The 21,690-nt window shown below is 29.8% G+C and overlaps 2 protein-coding genes across 5 annotated transcripts; both read right to left on the bottom strand.

The window, feature by feature from the left end:
* Positions 1-65: 65 nt before the first annotated feature.
* LOC100650817 (protein tumorous imaginal discs, mitochondrial) lies at positions 66-5,377 on the bottom strand. Of its 4 annotated transcripts, XM_012313114.3 has the most exons (8): positions 5,215-5,377; positions 5,106-5,149; positions 4,400-4,637; positions 3,127-3,593; positions 1,834-2,097; positions 1,292-1,736; positions 747-854; positions 478-601 (listed from the first exon to the last, which is right to left on the bottom strand). In XM_012313114.3, the coding sequence occupies exons 1-7, from the start codon at positions 5,360-5,362 to the stop codon at positions 754-756; spliced, it is 1,707 nt and encodes a 568-aa protein (XP_012168504.3). In that variant the 5' UTR covers positions 5,363-5,377; the 3' UTR covers positions 478-601; positions 747-753. The 4 variants fall into 4 exon arrangements, with proteins under 4 accessions (XP_003398644.3, XP_048265374.1, XP_048265375.1 ...); XM_003398596.4 differs by lacking the exon at positions 747-854 and having other exon boundaries at positions 66-601; XM_048409417.1 differs by lacking the exons at positions 747-854; positions 5,106-5,149 and having other exon boundaries at positions 66-601; positions 5,215-5,288.
* A 1,913-nt stretch (positions 5,378-7,290) lies between these two features.
* LOC100648288 lies at positions 7,291-20,942 on the bottom strand. The gene is made up of 5 exons (XM_048409415.1): positions 20,497-20,942; positions 20,014-20,081; positions 18,908-19,915; positions 17,708-18,037; positions 7,291-16,001 (listed from the first exon to the last, which is right to left on the bottom strand). Exons 1-5 carry the CDS (start codon positions 20,906-20,908, stop codon positions 13,557-13,559), a joined length of 4,263 nt encoding a protein of 1,420 aa, XP_048265372.1. The 5' UTR covers positions 20,909-20,942; the 3' UTR covers positions 7,291-13,556.
* Positions 20,943-21,690: the final 748 nt, after the last annotated feature.

A 21,690-nucleotide genomic window follows, 5' to 3' on the forward strand; every position in this document is an offset into this window, starting at 1 on the left:
TTAAACATATAAATTTGTTTTGGATAGTATGGTATGGAATGAAGGATATAGCGATAAAACATAAGTAGAAATATGACAGTTTGCATAGTTTATTACACAAGTAATATAACTATAATTATCTATTAATTCTGATACTTCGGTAACTATTAATCTTTGTATGAATACATTTGCACAAATACATTAGCAAACTATATTAATCAAATAAACAATATTCCCAGCATATAATTACGTTTGAAAAAGTGGATTACACAGTGGATTACACACATTAGTCAATTTGTTTGAAATTTAAGTAATATTTATAACATCGATGCATCAGAATCTTTTACATGGTAATAACTTTTACTTTTATATCTCTTGTTTAATTACTTCTAGCGTTGCTGCAAATAATTTTTTAGTCATTGAATTTACGATACTTTTCGTCTTCTCATTGTGTCAACATCTTCATTTATCGAGCTACTGCTTTTCTTTTCACTATTATTTTGAGATGTATCTTCTTCGCATTTAGAAGACCCAGAGTTTATATGAGAAATACCCTTGTCATCTAATGCTATTCGTATGGATTCCAACAAATCCAAAGGACCAGCATAACTTTGTTTAGTTCCTGTAGGTAAAACAAATGTAATAAAGTAGAATTTCTCAGAATAATCTATATTAAAAAATCACACTTTATTATTAACTTATTAATCGTGCAGATGAATTATACAGAAAAAAATAATTTTTGCGTTTCCTCCTAAAAATTCACTCACCCAAGTTTTACCCAAATATTGCTTTCTTGATTTTGTTAAGCAGACCATCATTTTCATCATTTGGTTCACTTTGTGTATTCTGTCTCGCTTGAGTTTTTACCTTTGGACCTGCCAAAAAAGTACGTATACTCTCGAGGTAATAGAACTTGTAAAGTAAAGTAATTACGGAAATATATAAAACTTGTTTGATTATTAAGTTATTTGTTATGCAATCTGTTAACATTCTTTTATTCTTCAAAAACATATTTTATTAATATGAAACGCTAATGAAACGCATATATAAATTTTTACATCATTTATTTAATTAGCAAGGCCAGGTACACATGAGGAAACTCAAGCGACACACAAATCTAATCTTATACTTGATTTTACGAGAAACAAAAATTATTGAAAAAATTCTATTCGGAATATTCATAACTTCAAAATTGTTACTAAGTTTAATTTATTATATAAAGAAGAAAAAAGAAGACAAAAATTTTATTAATTTTTCTCTACTTTTGTAATGTACTGTTCACAGTATCATGATTCATCATGTTTATCCTTACCATCTGTTTTATATGTTATGCTATATATAGTTCCAGGTGTATCATCTTCAAGTTCAGCATAAGCTTGGAGTAATGCCAATTGTTTATCAGTTAATTTTGTAGGTACAACAATTTTAATTTGTACATAATGGTCTCCATATCCTATACCATTCACTTTTTTCATTCCTTTATTATTAAGTCGAATTTTAGTATGGGACGAAGTGCCAGGCCGAATTTGTATAGTATGATCTTCATAAACGCCTTCTATTCTTATTGTACCACCCAGTACTGCTTGTGATAACGAAATTTCAGCATCTGTATGTATGTCTGCACCATCTCTTCGAAAGTATTTCGATTTTTCCACACGGAATGTTATAAATACTTCTTTATTACCAACAGCCATCCGAATAGTTTGACCATCTTCGACACCAGCTGGTACTGGGACTGTTACTTTCCTGCGTTGCACCTATTAAAATATTTTATTGCAAAACAATTATGACATACAGAAATATTTATTTAAAAAAATTTATTTAATTTTAATTAACACAAAAATGTATTTGTACCGTTTGTCCTTTTGCTTGACATTCCGTGCATGGATATTTAATGAACATTCTGCTACCATGACAATAACGACAAGTAGATCTCATTACAAAAGGGCCAGTACTAATCGTTTCCATTCCAGTTCCATTGCAATACTGGCACCTAACTGCTTTCGTTCCTGGTTCACATCGTGACCCTAAACATTTTGGACACTTATCTACTACATTTAACTGAATATCTTTATTCACTCCTCTGGCAGCTTGAGAAAATGTTAAATTCATAACAACCTAAAAATCAAAGAAATAGAGCTTGTAAATAATTAATATACCAAAATGTATAACATAATAGCATCCCACAAAGAAACAACTTTATCAGGATATTTGTCCACTCTGGTTATTCTGAATCAAAAAGGTGATATATGCAATGAATCCGGTTCATTTGTGTTGAGATATTCATTGCTTATTTTACTTCAGCAACATTAGAAATTAAACTTATAATTCTGAGACATTCTATACTGTTCTACTGTATATATATACATATATACATATATACAGCAGAACACCCATAATCCAAATACTCTAATATCCGAATGTAATATTTTCCAGTAACGGATACCTCTTTTTGTTTCAAATATGTACATATTTTATTAGCCATTAGTTTATATATAATGTATTCTTTTTTTTATTCGGTCGAGTGAATTCTGATTAGAAAAATTTAGTATGCAGCTAATAACGTTCTAACTATCGAAACAAAATGCGACATAATTAAATAACTCGAAAGTGGTATAAGTGCAACAGAATTAGCAAAAATACATGATGTTGAAAAAGTCACAGTCACAGACATTAAAAATCAAAAACATGATATTAAAAATTATTCAAAGCTTATTGATTACTCTGGTGCTGGCAACAATAGAAAAATCTTAAATATACTAATGCAAAGAAATGATTTCATCGCAATAAACATGATAATAATGACGATTTTACACGAATGATCACAGCAAACAAAAGTGGTGATGAAGAGATGCCTTCTCATGCTGAAGCATTTGTAATGTTTGGAAAGGGGCTTTAACGTTTTGACATATAGAAAGAATTCTATGCAGTTATTTATATTGAAAAAATTATGTGATTTAGCACCCAGGAAGATATGGGATCTACAAATAGTTGAAAAAGCTATCAATTAATCTCAGTCTGTATTTGAATAAATGAAATTTCATATTAGGAAAATGATTGTTCTATTATCCAAAAATTCCATTATCTAAACAGTTTTATGTCTCTATTAGTTCAAATAAGGAGACTCTACTCTACATATAAAAGTACCTCTTGAGCTGCTCCAAAACCATACTTTGATTCTTGATAATCTTCAAAATCATTAAAGATATTACTTTGAAATCCACCTTCTCCAAATATCTTCCTAAATAATTCTTCCGGGTTGATGGATGATCTGAATTGCCAACCTTCAGCAAAATTTTCAGCATGGCCACCACCATGGCCCTGTCCCATCCCCATTTGTTCTGATGTGGCTCCCCACGTGTCATACTCTTTTCTTTTCTGATCATCACTTAGTACTTCATATGCTTCTGAAACTTCTTGAAACTTTCTACTTGCATCTGGATCTCCTTTATTTGTATCAGGGTGATACTTTTTAGCAAGCTGATAATAAGCCTTTTTAATATCCTTTGCAGCAGCGTTCTTAGATACACCCAATATTTCATAATAATTACGTTTTAATAGTTTGCATGTTGTATGTATTCCTCTTTGAACTTTGGATAAATTTTCTATCATATCTGCAATTATATTTAATAAATAACATTTTATATTAGAAAGAATTTTTCTAAATATAATAATAATAATAATAATAGTGAAAAGTTATTAGTGTTGGAGTTATGAAATGTTTAATATATAGAAGTACAATATGTAGCAAATCAGATGCTGTATTAAATGAATTGATACAATGAATTGTGAAATGTCAGATATCAAACTGTGCATGCTACTATAATAAAACATACCATAGTGTGTGTTGAAATAAATGGAAGATATATTGATTATATGCTGTTGAGTTAATGTCTTATTGACAAAAACATTTTATAACTCCAAAATTAATGGTTTTTGAAACAATAATTATTAAAATATTTTTGTTTGTTTTGATGAGTACTATATATATGCTCTAAAAGATTTACTCCAGCTTTTCTATACACCCTATATAAGATAATTTATTTACTTTAAAATTTTGTTAACATAGTTAATAACTTTGACACGTTAGCATAAAATTAACAGATATTTATATTAATATGTTAGAACAAAATTTAAAGAACAAAAGTCAATCTGAGATACTACTATAAACAATTGTTAGGAGTAAAAACGAAAAGCATGTGTTGTGAAATTTCAGGTTATATTTTACTTTGAAAGTTTACTCATTAGAATTGTAAGTAAGAAGACAAGGCATTCATGATATTATATATAATTAAAAATAGAAAATTTTTTCAAAATACCAAGATATATCTAATATGTCAACAAATTTAAAATAAAATACATATTATGAATAAAGTGTGATGTAATCTGCGTAATATTCGTGATCAGACGTATACATTACATTTTCCTGATTTTTTTGAGTTCCAGCTGCCGACACTCAATGCTACTGTTGTAAAAGATCGGTGACACGTGCTACATCTTTGTACAATACCGCATGGAAATTTATTTAATTTACTGTTGCTGATTAAATTAATAGTCTTTGGTCGGAAAATGATTGCAAGTCCTTTGCCGGTCGCCATGTTGCATAAAAGACACATGGCTGCATTATCACGTGACACATTGGGACTATAGCATGTTTTCTGGAAATTATATTAATATCAGATTGAAAAAATTTAACAATTTGAGAAACCTGATAAATTATTTTTGGTTCCTTATTATTTGTTATTAAAATATTATATATCAATGAAATATTTGTTGTAAATTAATCCTTATTTATATCTTTTATTTTAAATTAAGTTTGCATGGACAATGCTTCCATCCTCTGCTTTCAGCAATAGTACATAGTACACGAAAGTATTCGAACCATAATTTATAAATAAAATGGACACAGATTCTACAGTATAGTAGACATTTTTGAAATTGCTGTATTTATTATAGATGGACAACAAGTATAATTCTATTGAAATCAACATCTAAAAAATCTAACACAAATTCGAATTAGAAAGATTTTATTAGATCTAATGGCAAATCATAGGTCGCAAAAGTATCCAAACTATACGTTTAATATCAAATAGCAGCATTAATTGTAATATTAAAAGATTCGGTACGAAGTTGAGGCTCCAGTGTAGTATCCAGGATGCAAAATATTGAGCTAGAATAACACATTTTTAAAGCTGGGATCACACGAGTGTCGGTACGATGTCTGTTACTACTTACAACCAGACAAACACCGTTTCGTACACCAGCGCATGTACCAATCCGCACACGAACGTTGCGACTGGACGAATGCCATTTCGTACAGACCTATGAAGCACAGCCTTATATATGTATTATTCACAGGTCTGAGTGGGGGGAAGGCTCCCATTCTCTGGCGGGTGGGGGGGGGGGGGGAGGCTTAATAATCGGACGATATCGATCAATTTGTTTATAGTAAGAGCTTTGATCCTCTTGTTAGAATTTGTAACGCAGCGCAATTTTGTATCTGCAACTTGCAATACTACTGTATTATGTCGATAAATCCATGTATACATATATGCTTACCATAGCCGGTAAGCATAGTCGGGCTGCAGCGTGGCTGTCTGGTAGAACTCATCGCAATTGTATATGTACATAAAACATTTTTAAAAATCTAAAACACATATCATATATTTTGAAATTTAATTGCTTATGCGTAACATTTTTACATAGAATGCATTTACCAATTAACGTTAAATTAAAGTTTACTGTAAAAATTAATTCAGACAAGTGTTCGCACGCTTCCCGCTCGCATTTCCCCACCACTCCACCGGTTTCCTTCCGGTCAAATTGAAAATTGTCTTGCAATAATTTAGATTACGATCCTTAATATCTTGGATAAACTAAAGTACGTGACATTTAAACCAAGTTGAAACTTATAGCTACCAGTCGATATTTTTTATTTTTCATCGAATTGCATGCGATCGAGGCGTACCTTGATTAACTGGTATAGGTGAATCTGTTAAATACTTTCAGCAGTCTTTATAGCGAGCGTCAAATGAATTTATTTTTAATTAATATTATTCAAAAATGATTATCGTATTCTTACATTTTATTTTTTATACTGTAAGGCAAGTGAAATTAATATTTCTTTGTGTGTTGCAGGTTTACTTTTGCTGCAACATCAGGAAACTACAACGAAAAGCACAGAACTTTTATCACGTCAATAAAAGTAGTTGTAGTTAGTTCTAAATAGTTGTAATTAGCTATACTTCATTACATTCCGTGTTTTGTAACTATGCTTTGGATTTACAATTGTATTTATATTATAACAAGTGCTATAAATTATTAATTCCTGAAATATGGCATGAAACGCAACTGTTAATTTATAGGTTTAAAGACATGTTTGTACAATAATTATATTGTAAAAATAAGTATAAATTATACATGATTAAAACCAGAATTAAGCTGTATTTCTTATATGTTCTACGTAATACAGATAGTTAGGTACGTTAATCACTATTGAATTAGCAGTAATTGTAAAGATCATTGTATAATTTTTTAAATTCAATGAATAAACAGGTTCTCTAAAGCGAATTCAAATGTCTTATCATTGATCCTTAACTTCGTCCATCTCGCTTCATTGTACTCTCTTATCATTTTCATAAGTTAAAATAAGGGAAATGTCAAAAAATTAAAAAATTTCGAAAATGTAAATAAAAAAGCCAATGTATGTAAACACTCAACAATTCTGAGAATTCGAGGACATTTCTTGAAATTTTGGCAGGTATACCAATATGACGTCCTTTCTTGGAATTTTGGTGATACCTGGAATATGAGGTCATTTTCAAGAACCGCCGAAATTGTGTCATCTTTTATGCTGTTATGTTCTCCTGATACAAACTCGAAAAATATTATGGACGGGCCAAGAATTTCACACTGAAATTGTGCCATCTCCTATGATATCATGTTTTCCTAACATAAAATTTTAAAAACAAAGAAAAAAAAGGTTAACTTCCTTTTCATTATTTTATTAACTGAAAGACTTGGAAATTATTATTATATTATTACCATACAGGGTGGTCAGCTACAGGTGTCAGGATATTTATGAGACGAAAATGAAGAATTAAAAAATTGTTTTTTAGTTATTAACAATTAAAAATCGTCCAAAATGGCCCTGCGCGCGAGCAAACCTCCTTACACGAACAAGAGGAGGTCAACCTAAGCAGCGGAGCTTCTGTATGGACCATTTTTTCGTATCATTCGTATTTTTCGAAATATTTGAGCGTTTCCAGCTGAACAAGGCATACCGTATTTTTCAAATAATAAATCGCAGTATGGTTGACCAAAAGTAATTTATTTTTCTTCTTTAAAAACTCGATGTGAAATGAATTCTACATATGTGATAAGTATAATATGTAAAACTACATACTACTATATTCATAATTTTGTACAGTTTTTACATGATTAACATAATATAATTATATTGTGTATAATAGCGTGTTTAGTTAACTATTGTGTATATCCCCTGTACCGATTTCTTTACAAGTGTGTATCTCAAACTCTTATATCGTTCTTTAACCATACATGTATTTATGTCACGTAAAAGTCATTAGATATTTACACATATACAGATTAATTCAATTCCGTATATTCTCAGACCTTTCGATCAATCCTTTCAGCTGCCATTATGTGCATCTTTATAATTTCTATAATAAGAGATATATGTATGTATGTGTGTTCGTTTCGCGAGAACGAGCCATCGTGTCTTAGTATATTTTTTAACAACTAAAGAATTTCCTAGTAAATAATGTAGTAGAAATCATGCATCCAAGAAACTAAAACACGTTTATGAAAAGAAATGACTACAGATTTTAATATTCATTGATTTTAACAACCAATTGCTTTCCCGTAATAACTTAAAAGGGAAAGTTAAAAGTTAAAAGGGAATTAATAATGTCTTTGTAACAGATAGGTAGATCACACAAATGAAAATACCAAATTTCAACTTCAAAAGTACATTTGGGAAATTATAGGTAAATGAAATTGATTAAAAATAATGATACCATCCTAGATAATTATGTTTATACAATGTATATCGTACACGTATGTATTAAGAGGGCAATGAAATAGAACCTACATATTTACCTACATATACATATACTATACGCTGTATAATTACGTGTACATCATGAAATCTTTTGATCCAGATAAATAGCGAATATTAGAGTATTAACTTATTCAATATTGTATTCCGAAGAGAAGTAATAACGTTAAGGAAGAAATATTTTAAAGAAGAATGATTAGAAACTTATAAATATTGAATTATAATTGAAATAACATTCGATTAAACTTTTTGACTATACTTGATAATCCCATAAGGGTGCCGTTAGTCTATCAATATGTATACGTATATGTATGTATATTGTCAATATTTCAAGGTTCTCGACTAAAAGGATCAATATATATATATATATATGTATATTGCCAATACAATATTGTCAATATTTGTTAATAAACCGCATTTTCCTTGAGAACCTTCTAATGTTGACGCTATTATTGATTGCCTGACGGCACCCTAATAATCTCACAATCAGTATATTACATCTTAGATAAAATAAGAGATTGAATAATGTAGGCTATTGCATTCAATAATACCTCGGTGTATTCGATTTCTATTATTTTCTTCTTAAAAGAAATAACTAACATCCTATCGCATCTCAAGTCAGTGTTTTATCGAACTAATTTTTAATAATATTTAAATATTAAAATAAACTATATTTCTCTCTGTTAAGTATCAACATTTATTTTACTTCGTACTTTTTCAACATTATATCTGTATTATTGTAATGTAATACAAATTTATCGACAAATATACTATGGATAACTTGATCTTACAAGCAACTCCTTTCGTATAAAACAAACTTGGATATCGTGTTTCTCTCTTACGTGTATTTACATCGATGATGATTACTGTACATATATCGACATAAAGAGAATCATTTATACGTATGTATTTCCGGTTATCTTCTCCACCCACTCGTTCTCAAAATAAAATCGATTCAGAAACAAAATTAAGTGCAATTAAATGGGATCAGAGCTGTGTATCCTATATTTATCCTCTACCTAGTGAAAATAATCGTAACGTCTATAAATTGATTAACCATAGTGATTTATGACGAATAGACTAAAGGCACCTCAAAGTCCACAATATTTTATGTTTAGCACCTGTGTCATTTCATTTTATACGAAGCTTCTTCATTTGGACAAAATCGTAAAAGTCTTCTCGCTTTTGTAAAACCGAATACATACATGTATATCGTTATTGTAAGTACATGCATCAATTCGATGCTATACGTATACATCTTGTTATATATTTTACGAAACATAAAAATCTTTCCCCGAAACAAAATAAGACTTGATTATTAACGAGTGTTTATAAAATATAAACTAATAGGTATAAACATTAAAGTGCTTTTTGTGAAAATAATTATTATTTATATATATATGTATATCATATAGTGGCATATACATGATTATACATTATCTAAAACTATATATGAAAGTATTTAAATTTAAATGTTATTAATAAATCATGTTAATATAAGAACCTGTATTTTAAAAATAATTCAATAATGAAATGTAACATACCTCTTAAACAAACATCGCATCTTCATCCTTTTGTAGTTACTCTGCACCAAAGTTTTAAATTAGTCTAAATTATGATTACCTCGACAATGTGCACTTTCTATATTCGTAAATATTTCGTTCTTATAAATGCAAAAATGTAATCGTCGATACAATAAAGTACTTTCAGTGCAATAAAATCGCTATAATACATACAAGTGAGAAGACTTTTGCAATTATTTACAAATATCTAATAATTTATGACAGAGTAAAGTAAGTATTTTGTTGTTATTTCAATTTGGTCCAATTTGAAAGACGACTATAGATTAAGTACGCCTTTAACAAGTTTTCCTTTAGTACGTGTAATAACATAAAGCATAGCAAAACGAATAATAATTTGTTTTCAGTTTTTGTTCGGTCCAATTACTATGTCGATAATATATACAGAGTAGTACAGAACATGCTGGACCCACTTCAAGAACCGATTACACATGTAAAAACAGATGAAAAACATTCATATATATGTATGCTTCGTCTGTCTTTGTTTATAAGATAGAACGAATTTTGTAACCAGAGCAAACTCTATTAAAAATGTTGAAATACTAGATACAATACTAAATACAACAAATTGGAGAAAGCATCAGGAATCATTCAGAGTGTATTCTAATCCATGATAAGACGTCTACTGGCTTGCCTTGAAATGCAAGGTGCTGATCTTCAGCACCTTCTATAAAGGTAATTAGGTAACGCAAAATCAAAATAAAGTTCGTTCTATCTGATAAACAAAGACAGATAGTTCGTATGTCCGCACGTGTTTCTTTTTCTTTTAGGTGTACAATCAGCTCCCAAAGTGGCTCCCACATGTTCTGTAATACTCTGTATATAATATAGATTCTCAAAATTCTTCCATAAATAAAATTTATGGAAATTTAATTAGCGTGGGATCAATAGAATGTTTTGTAGTCATTCTTTTTATAATAATTACTATAAATTACTTTTTATATGCCTGTCAGTGGTATAGATACTTAGATACACTTACATAAATTAAAGCATGAAAAGAAATATAATTTTAATTACAAGTTATTCTATATAGCTGTAAATAAAGTAATTTCATTTACGACTAATTGGAAAAGAACAAAATATTATAAAATCGATGGAATTATTTACTCCTTCTGACTTGTGTCTTTTATGTTTGTTACGTCTTTCTTATCTAAAATATTATTCTAATAAAATTATTTAAAGGAGTCATCGGTAAATAGAGTTTGAAAAACATTGTTGATGTATCTCTAAAGCATTAATAAAATACTGTTTGTAAAACGTAATATAAAAAACATGACTAAATGCTGCTGTAATTCAACACTAGAGGACTATTAGATGTTTTGTAACATTAAAATTTATTGTTATATATTATAATCGTGACTCGACATAGGTGCGTTGCAAAACAATTGAAATCGTTCAATATTAAACTTAAATAGGAATAGAACAAAGAAATCACCACATGACACAAGCATGTAAAAAATATTTTTAATGTTAGAGTCTGAGGATCTTAAAATCTGAGATTTTTTTGAAAACAAACTAGTACATTAATATTATGTGTATGAATTTAGCATATCATATAAATATATATATATATATAACTTAATGTGATATTCTTAATAATAACCGATGTGTAAATGTTACTAATATTATTATTCATAGTGCAATACATGTAAGATGATATCAAATAACTTAAAATTAAAGAAAATATTCGCAATATGTAGCTTTGAAATAATAACATAATCAGTACTGTACACACTGATATGTGAAAAATAAAAGAACGAAAAAGAATATAAAGGAATATTACAAAATAATATATTTTTTATCATAAACGGCAGACTCTTTATAGTGTAAAGTATTTTAAAGATAACATATACACAAACTACTCTAGATATTTCATAAAATATGATGTATTTGAAATTTTAAGTGTTTACTCGATAGATTTTGTTTCATAGGTATTACAACCAAAAACCAGACAATGCATTTAAAATTATTTAAAGTAACACTAGTAAAATATATTGCATAATATTGTTCTTTTTTATATTTTACTGGAAAATAAAGTTTGCAAATGAAAGTAGCGATCGAAAATTCTGCAGTATTCAACGATTAAATAGAATACTTCTTTGAATCTTAGAGAAAATTCAAAATTAAGTAAAACGAAAGGATGCGCAAACATGATCATTGAATGATGCAGATGTTATGCTTGTAGCAATAATGATTGTAAAATTTGTTAAAGTAGAATGCTATTTTGTAGAAAATTTATTATTTTAATGAAAAGAATTTCTTTATCCTAGAAGAATATACAAATCATACGAACGTTCTTTTGTTTTCTACTGTTTTATCAGTACTAAGTGTAAACTGAAATTTTCCAAAAGTTAGTATCTATATAAATAATTTTTAATTTTAGACATAAATAAAGTTAAATAGGCCAATTATAATTTTTGTAGAACAGAATATATTAACTTATACGAATATTAATTTCTTACAACAGTTTATACTGTTAAATAATGTTCTGTATGCACAAATCTACACGGTCATTTACCGGTACTTTACCCAGAAAGGCAAGTTCTTTTTTGTATACATTTAACCGAGTGCGGAAAGTATATTATGATTTGTTGTTGCAACAGTTCGCTGTATCAATTGTTAATCATTAATTAAACTAAATATTATTTGTATGTATATGACACAGTAAGGCTACTTATACATACATATCGAGCGTGTTATCCAAGCTCATCTTCGTCGAGTTTGTCGCATAAATAAAAATTCTTTAAATATAAAAAACTAGCACTTAATATAGTTTCGCCGGCAATATATTACGATAATTGAACTTACATGACAAAGACATAAAAATACGCGTGTAATTTTGTTAATGTACAGCTTTTGGTAGAACGTTATATTTTTTGCATTTAATAACCACTACATAAGATATAGTTTCTCTTTTTATCATTAAAATGAATTTTAAGTAATTTACAAGTTAGAACAATCCTTTCCTTAGACCGGTTATCAAGTTTCACTCTTTAGTTTCTATCTATTTAAACAAGGAAAGTAAAATTTTAAAGTAAATTAATATCTTCAACTTGTGGAGAATGTTCAATGCAACTATAAATAATTTACATTCTATCTTCTTTTCCAACTATTCATATATACATATACACACGCACGTACGTACCCGCACATACACATATACACGTATGCACGCATATAAGCGCATGCAACTGTACATGCAGTATGTGCATATAAACATGCACAAAATCATACACATACACACACCTACACACATAAACATGCGTGTAGCCCTCACACGCACATACGTACATACATTTATATGTACATATGTTTACAGTTCAGATAAGATTTGTTGCACAAATCCTCGAATAGAGCAATGTATTAATCTATGTACAATGTACGGCACTAACGTGCCGATCGAATTTCTGATCACAAATTTGTACAAATTTCTTTTGTACATATATCATATTGGTCAACTATTCTATAAATATTTATTTAATCTTCTTTTCACTCTCAACAGTATATGAGACGCTCAAGGATTTTATAGTAAAATAATTTTTGCCATTCAATTTTGGAAAGTGCTTTTAGACGATAATACTACTTTTACAGTTTCAATTTTCTTGCTAAGGCTAAGGCGTGTAGAATTGCATGGAAATGATGACGTAGCAAATTTTCAATTAGTAATAGTTCTAACTGGTCTTTGCGTAAAATGTAACAATTATTTCTATTTTGATGACGTCTGACATATTTTTATGATACTTCTTATTTTGGTAAGCGTCTCATATTTCTGTAAATTCGGATGTACAATATAAATGTATTATACCCAAATCAGTTAGAATCCACACACATAATATTATCGGCATATGAGCTCGACCGTGCGGACTGTTATGTCTAGTAAGCAGATTGTACTATAGCTTAAGATAATTTTCACCTTTTCACGTCGATACGACGGTATTTGTCGTTGTTGTCTGAGCCACTGTTGTCACTGTTATCAAACTTAATGTTGTGCCGAGAGTACTCTCCTCTGTCGTTGCTGTTGTGACAACGTCTTTTTCTATACACGCTCTTTTTGGCTCCTTATGTTCTTCGGATGAACTCGACTTTCTTTTATGATTTGAACTCGATGAATGAGAACGACTCGATGCTGCATCATCCTTCGATGAACGACTGCTAGATGATCTTTTCTGTCCATCCCTTCCATGACTGTGGTGCCCGTCCCTCCTTTTTTCCAATTTCCTATCGCCATCTTTACTATCCGTTCGGTCGGTACTTTTACTAGAAATGTTACAATCTTTGGGCAGTGAGATAATTTTCAATGAATCTTCTTTGCTATTACTTTCTGCTGCTTTATTTTCCGATTTATTACACGAAGGGCTTCGATGATGATGTCTCTTGTGATCTCTGTCACGCCTATCTCGATCTCTTCTGTCTTTATGCCGCTGATTCCTAGAACTTTTATCATCTCTATGCTTTCTTCTAGATTCTGGGTATGCTGCATGCGCCTCGGGTGTTAATTTAGATGGATTTTCATCGCTGCTAACGTTCCTATTATTGTGCCTTTCGGTTTCTGTTAACGGAGACGTAGAGATTATTGAGGAAGAATTTGTTATTTTCGTCGTTGGTAATGAATTTTCTTCACATGTGTTACCACTAGTTAATATACAAACTTTTTCATTTTTTGATCTTTCCTTTGCTTCATCTTCAGCCGTTTCGATTAGCGCTTTTACTGCATTTTCAGTTGCACATTCCATTTTCGATGTGAATGCCAATGTAGTTTCTATCTCCAACAATTGACAATATAGTTCTATTTTTGTCTTATCATCCTTGTACTTCTGCTCGGCGATTTCAAAACTTTCCTTATGAATTTTTTCCAAAATTTCTTTGGAAGCTTCTGCAACACCGGTCCGTAAAGATTGACAGACTTCCTCTACGTCAGTCTTTGATTTATATATTGCAATTTCTAAAGCTTTGTCAACAACTTCTGTTGCGTAAGTTGTCGCTATTAACTGTCGTTGCGTTAACACAGTTGGCTCGAGAATAACGGTGTTACAATCAGAATTTTCATGTTCCAAACAAACATCTGGCGGACACAATCGTCTCTTACTTTCTTTCGACGAAGATCCCGAAATATTGAATTTATTCGACGATTTAGATTCTGTGATATTTGAAATGCTTTCCTTATTCGATGTAGTATTAATGCTGGATCGACTGTGATGACTTCGATTATGATCTAATTTATGACTACTACAATCATATTTTTTCTTCTCCCCACAATGACTACTGCTACTGCTGCTGCTACTGCTGCTACTGCCACTACTGTGTGAATGATGACTGGATTTTTCATTAGATCGACGACGATCTTCGTGTCTCCTTTCAGATCTCTTATCATCTCTCTTTCCATTGTTTTGTTTTTGTTCTATTGTACTAGTTTTTGCAGGCTTATTGTTAAAAAGATCGGAACAATTATCATTATTCTCTATAGAATCTTTCCTCTTACTTGAAATGGAAGAATGTCTTGTATGGTCTCTGCTCTTACGATCTTCTTTACGTTTTCCATGATGATCTGATTTCTTTAAATTCCCTTGATATTCAGCAGCTCTTTCCTTTGCCTTTTTCTCTTCCAGCGAATCAACAGAATGTTTCTGTTCTACACGTTGACGATTTGTATTTTCTTTTTGTTCATCTCCTATATTCACAGTTTCCAATGGCTTCTTCTCCTTTATACGGTGCTCGTTTCCAACACGTCCATGCCTAACACTTGAATTGTGTTGTGATTCTTGATAATACTGTTTTAATCTAACGTGCCATGCTATACTTGAAACTGCGGAAACCGTTCTAAACTGATGAATTATATTACGCGGTAAAAAGTAAATATCATTATCATACAAATTTATTCTAGCATAACGGATACCCTGTCTACGTAATTGATTTAATTTAGCGTCTTCAACCCATTGTACACATTGTGATATCGGTGGTTCATGGAGATCTAATTGTAATTTTTCGACTAGTTCAGGAAAATCGCCAGCATAAAAAGCTACAACATCTTTTGTAATTCTGTTATATTCCGATGGTTGTCCACCATGAACAGCTTTTAATATACCAACTGCTGCTGTTGTCATCCTATCTAATCCATGACCAACATGATCTGCATGTGCCTTGGTACGGTCTTCAAACATATATTCACGAGCTTCACTAAGGCGTGGCAAATACTGTAGATTTCGCAACTCATTAATGCCCGTTCTGCGCCGTTTATAAGGACTTTTATTTATATCGGCTGTTGGAACTAATTGTTCACCTGGTCTGATCCATAAAATTGGACCATCATTTGATTCTTCAGGAGTGTCCATCTTTACAATAGATAATGGACCCCAAGGCATAGTCTAAAATAAAAAGGTAAGGACTTAGTAAGTTATGTACGCAAACATAAATTCATCTTTCGTGGAAATATGCATTTCCTGTCTTTTCTTTTCTAACAAAATATTCTTTTTGAGGCTGTTTTATGATTGAATAATATCTATCAATGCTTCATTGAGAATTATTGTAAATAGTTCCTACTGCATTTAATCTATAATGTAAGTTAAATCATTCGGATTTCTAGCTTTTTTTAAATGAAAATTTTATCTCTTGGCTTAATTGTATGTACATTTATATGATTTATTCTTTCTCCAATATAAGCTGAAATAAATAATTATTTTAATGTTTCCCTACAAATAAAGTATACTGGTACTCCATTATGTTGATACATCAAAAGTTTTAGGATATTTTTAAATTTATATTATAATGTACAATATGAAAAGAAACAAACTAATATTTCAGAATCAAATATCCTATACTATGTATCTATAGTCTACGTTTAATAAAAATATGTATTATTAAATTGATAAAAATTTGTGAGCATGTACTAATATATATTGGGGATATTAGACATATTTAAAATTTTATATTTTTTTAAAGTTGAAACAAAATACTTGATCAAAATTGCCAACCAATTATAGAATATTAAATGTTCTTGAAAAAAGTTATAGTTCAAAAATACTTGTACTGTCTTACATACATCTAGTAAAGAATCAAAAATTGCTTCTTCTACCAATTTATACCAGGTATGTAAATATGAAACCGGAATTTTTGTATAGAAAATACACGTTTATTGTATGAAAACGATTAAAAATATTTTATTCGAAGTATTGCCCATCGCTAGCTATACATTTTTCCCATCTGTCTGGCAATTGGTGGATGCCACGCCAAAAAAACTGTCGCTCTTTTGAGGCAAACCAGTCATCAAGGCATTTTCGTACATTCTCGTAAAAAGTGAGGTGCTGGTCAGAAAGTGCGTGTCCCATCGATGCAAATAAATAGTAATCGGACGGAGCCAAGTCTGGTGAGTAAGCCGCGTGCGAAAGTATTTCCCAACTGAACGCTTCAATCGTTTCCTTGACCGGTTTTGCTGTATGCGATGGTGCATTATCATGAAGGAAAATTACTTTGTGTTGCCTTTTTTGATATTCTGGTCGTTTTTCACGCAAAGCTTGATTCAAATCGATCATTTGGTGTCAACGCTATTACAAACTATGCTGTTGTATGAAACTTGTATTGTTCTGAGTCGAAAATGTTTGTGAGATGTCAACAAAGACTTTTGACATCAATGACGCAGTTTAGTGATAACTACATTATCAGCTAGGGCCATCTATAGGCAAATTCCGGTTTCATACTTACGGGCCTGATAAATTCACAGATAATGACCAATACTTTTAAAGAAAAATTAAAATAATCAATAAATGTTTTCATCTTTGTATCATTTACTTATTTATAACTATCTATAATACAGATCACAGATTACCAATATAATCATATATCAGAAATATATCAATATACTCGTAATTGCTGTACAGATTGTTGTAAAATAATTATAATATCAATATTATACAACATAACCTTATATAGAATAGCATAAGAACAAAGTTAATAATTTTATATTTGATACCATGTTTTCCAAAAACTACATATGTAAACAATAAAAAAAAATATATTCTATTTCTTTAGTAAATCTAATTATTTATTTCGTTTAAAATATGAAACCAATACTTACCAATTTTAAAAATGTATTCTCTTCTAATTTCTGTAGAAGATCTGGGAAATATCCGCCAACTTCTTCATGAACAGTTCCTACAAGACTTATTTGGTGGAGAGGCCCATATCTAACAGTACCATTACTATAAGCTTTACACACTTGTTCTTTGTACTGTACCATAGTTGTAGTTTCTATATCACTGCTTCTCCCTAATACACCATTTTTAACAGTCAATGTAGGATAATTATCTGCCATGTAATCCAAGAGATCAGGAAGATATGCTGCAGCATTGTGCACTATTCCCATAACATGATACGCATTACCATTTTCATCCTCTCCAAAAACTACCTATAATATTGAATTTTTCTATTTACATTTTGTTACATTATATAATGTACAACTTATATTAGTTCATATTCTCTGCATCATCTAAAATCAATTTTAATAGACCATATTAACCAATCATATGTTATTTTAAAATAATTATAACACATTGAAGTAATATTAAAATGCAATTATTTTAGACAATTATATTGATTTATATTAGCAATTTTCAATTATTATTAATATAACTTTTTAACTCATATATGTGCATACAGAACATTATTTAACAGTATAAACTGTTGTAAGAAATTAATATTCGTATAAGTTAATATATTCTGTTCTACAAAAATTATAATTGGCCTATTTAACTTTATTTATGTCTAAAATTAAAAATTATTTATATAGATACTAACTTTTGGAAAATTTCAGTTTACACTTAGTACTGATAAAGCAGTAGAAAACAAAGGACGTTCGTATGATTTGTATATTCTTCTAAGATAAAGAAATTCTTTTCATTAAAATAATAAATTTTCTACAAAATAGCATTCTACTTTAACAAATTCTACAATCATTATTGCTACAAGCATAACATCTGCATCATTCAATGATCATGTTTGCGCATCCTTTTGTTTTACTTAATTTTGAATTTTCTCTAAGATTCAAAGAAGTATTCTATTTAATCGTTGAATACTGCAGAATTTTCGATCGCTACTTTCATTTGCAAACTTTATTTTCCAGTAAAACATAAAAAAGAACAATATTATGCAATATATTTTACTAGTGTTACTTTAAATAATTTTAAATGCATTGTCTGGTTTTTGGTTGTAATACCTATGAAACAAAATCTATCGAGTAAACACTTAAAATTTCAAATAACTATTTATATTTACATACTTTAAAATATTCTTGAGCTAATTCCTCTAGTTGTTCATGAGATAATGTATCAATTTCATCTTGATACATATGCACAACAGTTGCACCACCATTAGGATAAGTCTCTATATGAATGAATTTCTTGTACTTTAGGCCTTCTAATAACTCACTTTTAACTGGTGTATTGGGAAGCATTTTATAATTTTTTGTTTGCAAATTTAACCTGAGATTTTCATTTGTAGATTTTGAAAATGGATGAGACATTGGCTTACTGCTCAATGAAACTATACTACGATCTCGTTTACATTGTACCCCAATATTTGCTCGTTTTATTTTACTACGTTTATAGCATCGTGAGCAATAACGTCGTTCACTATGTTCTTTATTTCTTCTCTCTCTTGAAGATGAGTATGATTTAGAATGGGAACTCGAAGAAGTAGTGCCAATACAATTTACTGATTTATCATGAGACAATGCAGCATCTGTTCGACCAACTATTTTTGTAGCTAAGCTATCACCAGTCCAATCTGATTTAATTATGCCTAATTGCTCTTGAGAATCTGTCAACTCTGTTTTTACTTCAATAAGCTCCAATTTTACATCCCTGTGAATTGTATCCATCTCATTATCTGTTTTTTCTTCACCGATCAATTTTATTTGTGTAACAGGAACTTCTTCAACTTTCTCCAATTGTCCACAAAATGAGTAAGAAAGATTTTTACAAACTTTAGCAGTTAAATTACTTCTGTTCTCCGAGTCATACTTTGCTGTATCCATTACAACAGTGGAGGTCATAATTGGCGATGTCATACTACTAGGAAGTGTTGTATTTGGACTGTTTGGGCTATCAGAAACTCTTGGAGGATAGTCTGGACTTCTTGGGCTACTGATCACTTCACCATTACTTTGAGGGCTTTCCCCTAACTGAGGTGTATTACCATGTTCAAAATTTACACATCCTTCTAATTTTGTTGACAATGTGTGTAGTCCACCAGATACTGTTGCATCTTTACTACATGCTAAGTCAACCTAATAAATAATTATAGATTCTGATTAATAATAACGCAGAAAGCTTTGTTATTTATTAATTCCATATAAATTTCATGAATATAAACAAATATACATACATGAATAGCATGCTGAATTGGTTCAATTAAAGTTTTTACTAATTCATTGTTGCAATGATCTGAATTCCCTATAATACACACATATACATAATATTTATTTTATAATATAAACTTAATCTTTTAACCTGATTAGTAATTTAATACATTTATGTTTATCTTTTATGTAGAAAAATAAATGTTTTGTTTTCATAAAGTATAATAAAAATATATTTTATGTCATACAACAAAAATATATTTCTAGTATCTAATACTTATTAATAAATATTATTAAATCAATTACAGTTATATATAAATATTTACTCTTTTTTTTTATACTGTCGTAATAACCTATTAAAATAACTATAAACAATAGTTTCATTGACATAAATATCAACACAATTTTTACATCACACGACCCTTTCTAGTATATCAATTTTTTAAATAAAATCAATATATCAGTTCATGTATTCGTATAACATCAAATAAAGTTAAATATGATATTACCGTCTGGTTGTTCAGAAATACAGGTACCAGTATCCAGATCATTCCTTTGATTGGACATACTGTGCGATTCCAAGGAAGGCGTACGTAATTCAGTATTAATGGGAATTTTAAAACTAATACGTTCCTCCACATCACCAGAAGAGCTCATGAAATTCACGTTTCTTCGTAATTCGTTCCCTTCCGTGTTTGTATTAAACGATGACGCTGTAGAGAAAATCGTGGGCGTCCTAATTGAATGTAGAGCGAAATCGTCTGAAAATTCGTTTGTCTCTTTGGTAACACTATTCCACGTTGTTCTCGACACTTTTACACTGTTTGTTTCCGCTTGTAATGAGTCAAATACTTGCTGAATCGTATTATTTACATCACATCGTTCGTTTGACACGATACTTGCACCAGTTTCGGATGCCATCTTGGTTCTCTGAGCGACGTCCTGAACATAACGATACTACGCAACATTTGATTGGATACTTCTTAGCCGCCTTTTGAATAGACCTTATTCTATTCGTCTGAAATCGGATAAAGAGTAGGGGTAAGACCAGTAGATATAGAGGTACTATGAACATTTTTATTCATTGGAATCTTCGATCCCCAATCTTATTTTCTCTGTGATTTTTTGATTATAAAGAACTATATATTGCTATAATTCTCACTTACATTGTATAATAATCAAGCATTTGAATATAAAATACTGCCTGCATTTTGAAATAATTCACGTTTGTTATGAATATATGGTCTTACCTGCAAGTTAAAAATCATTTTTATATTTAAATAATTTAAATTTTATCAAGTTATAATTTTGTTGTTTTTCATCTAAACCGATAATTATTTTCTTTAAAGATTGGTATAAATTTTGAAATAAGACGTAGGAATATCGATAATATGTTGTATTATATGATATAGAAACTTAAATAAAAAAAAGAAGAAAAATTATAATAAAATATAATTACACAACGAATTGTACAATATTTTCTTTTGAAACAAAAAATATTGGGAAGAAATAACTTGGAATAAGAAATATTCTCTTCTAAACTTTTTTGTTGCAAAAGATTATAAATATTATATACATTTGTATTTCAGTAAAATAAACGTTCATCAAAATAATTAATTAATTACTATTAAACATTTCAATCGATATAACTCCTCTAAATGTGAATAAAGAAAAAGATGTGTACATATCTTGCCATTTCTACT

This window comes from Bombus terrestris, chromosome 10, assembly GCF_910591885.1.
Source record: "Bombus terrestris chromosome 10, iyBomTerr1.2, whole genome shotgun sequence".
Classification (NCBI taxonomy): Eukaryota; Metazoa; Arthropoda; class Insecta; order Hymenoptera; family Apidae; genus Bombus; species Bombus terrestris.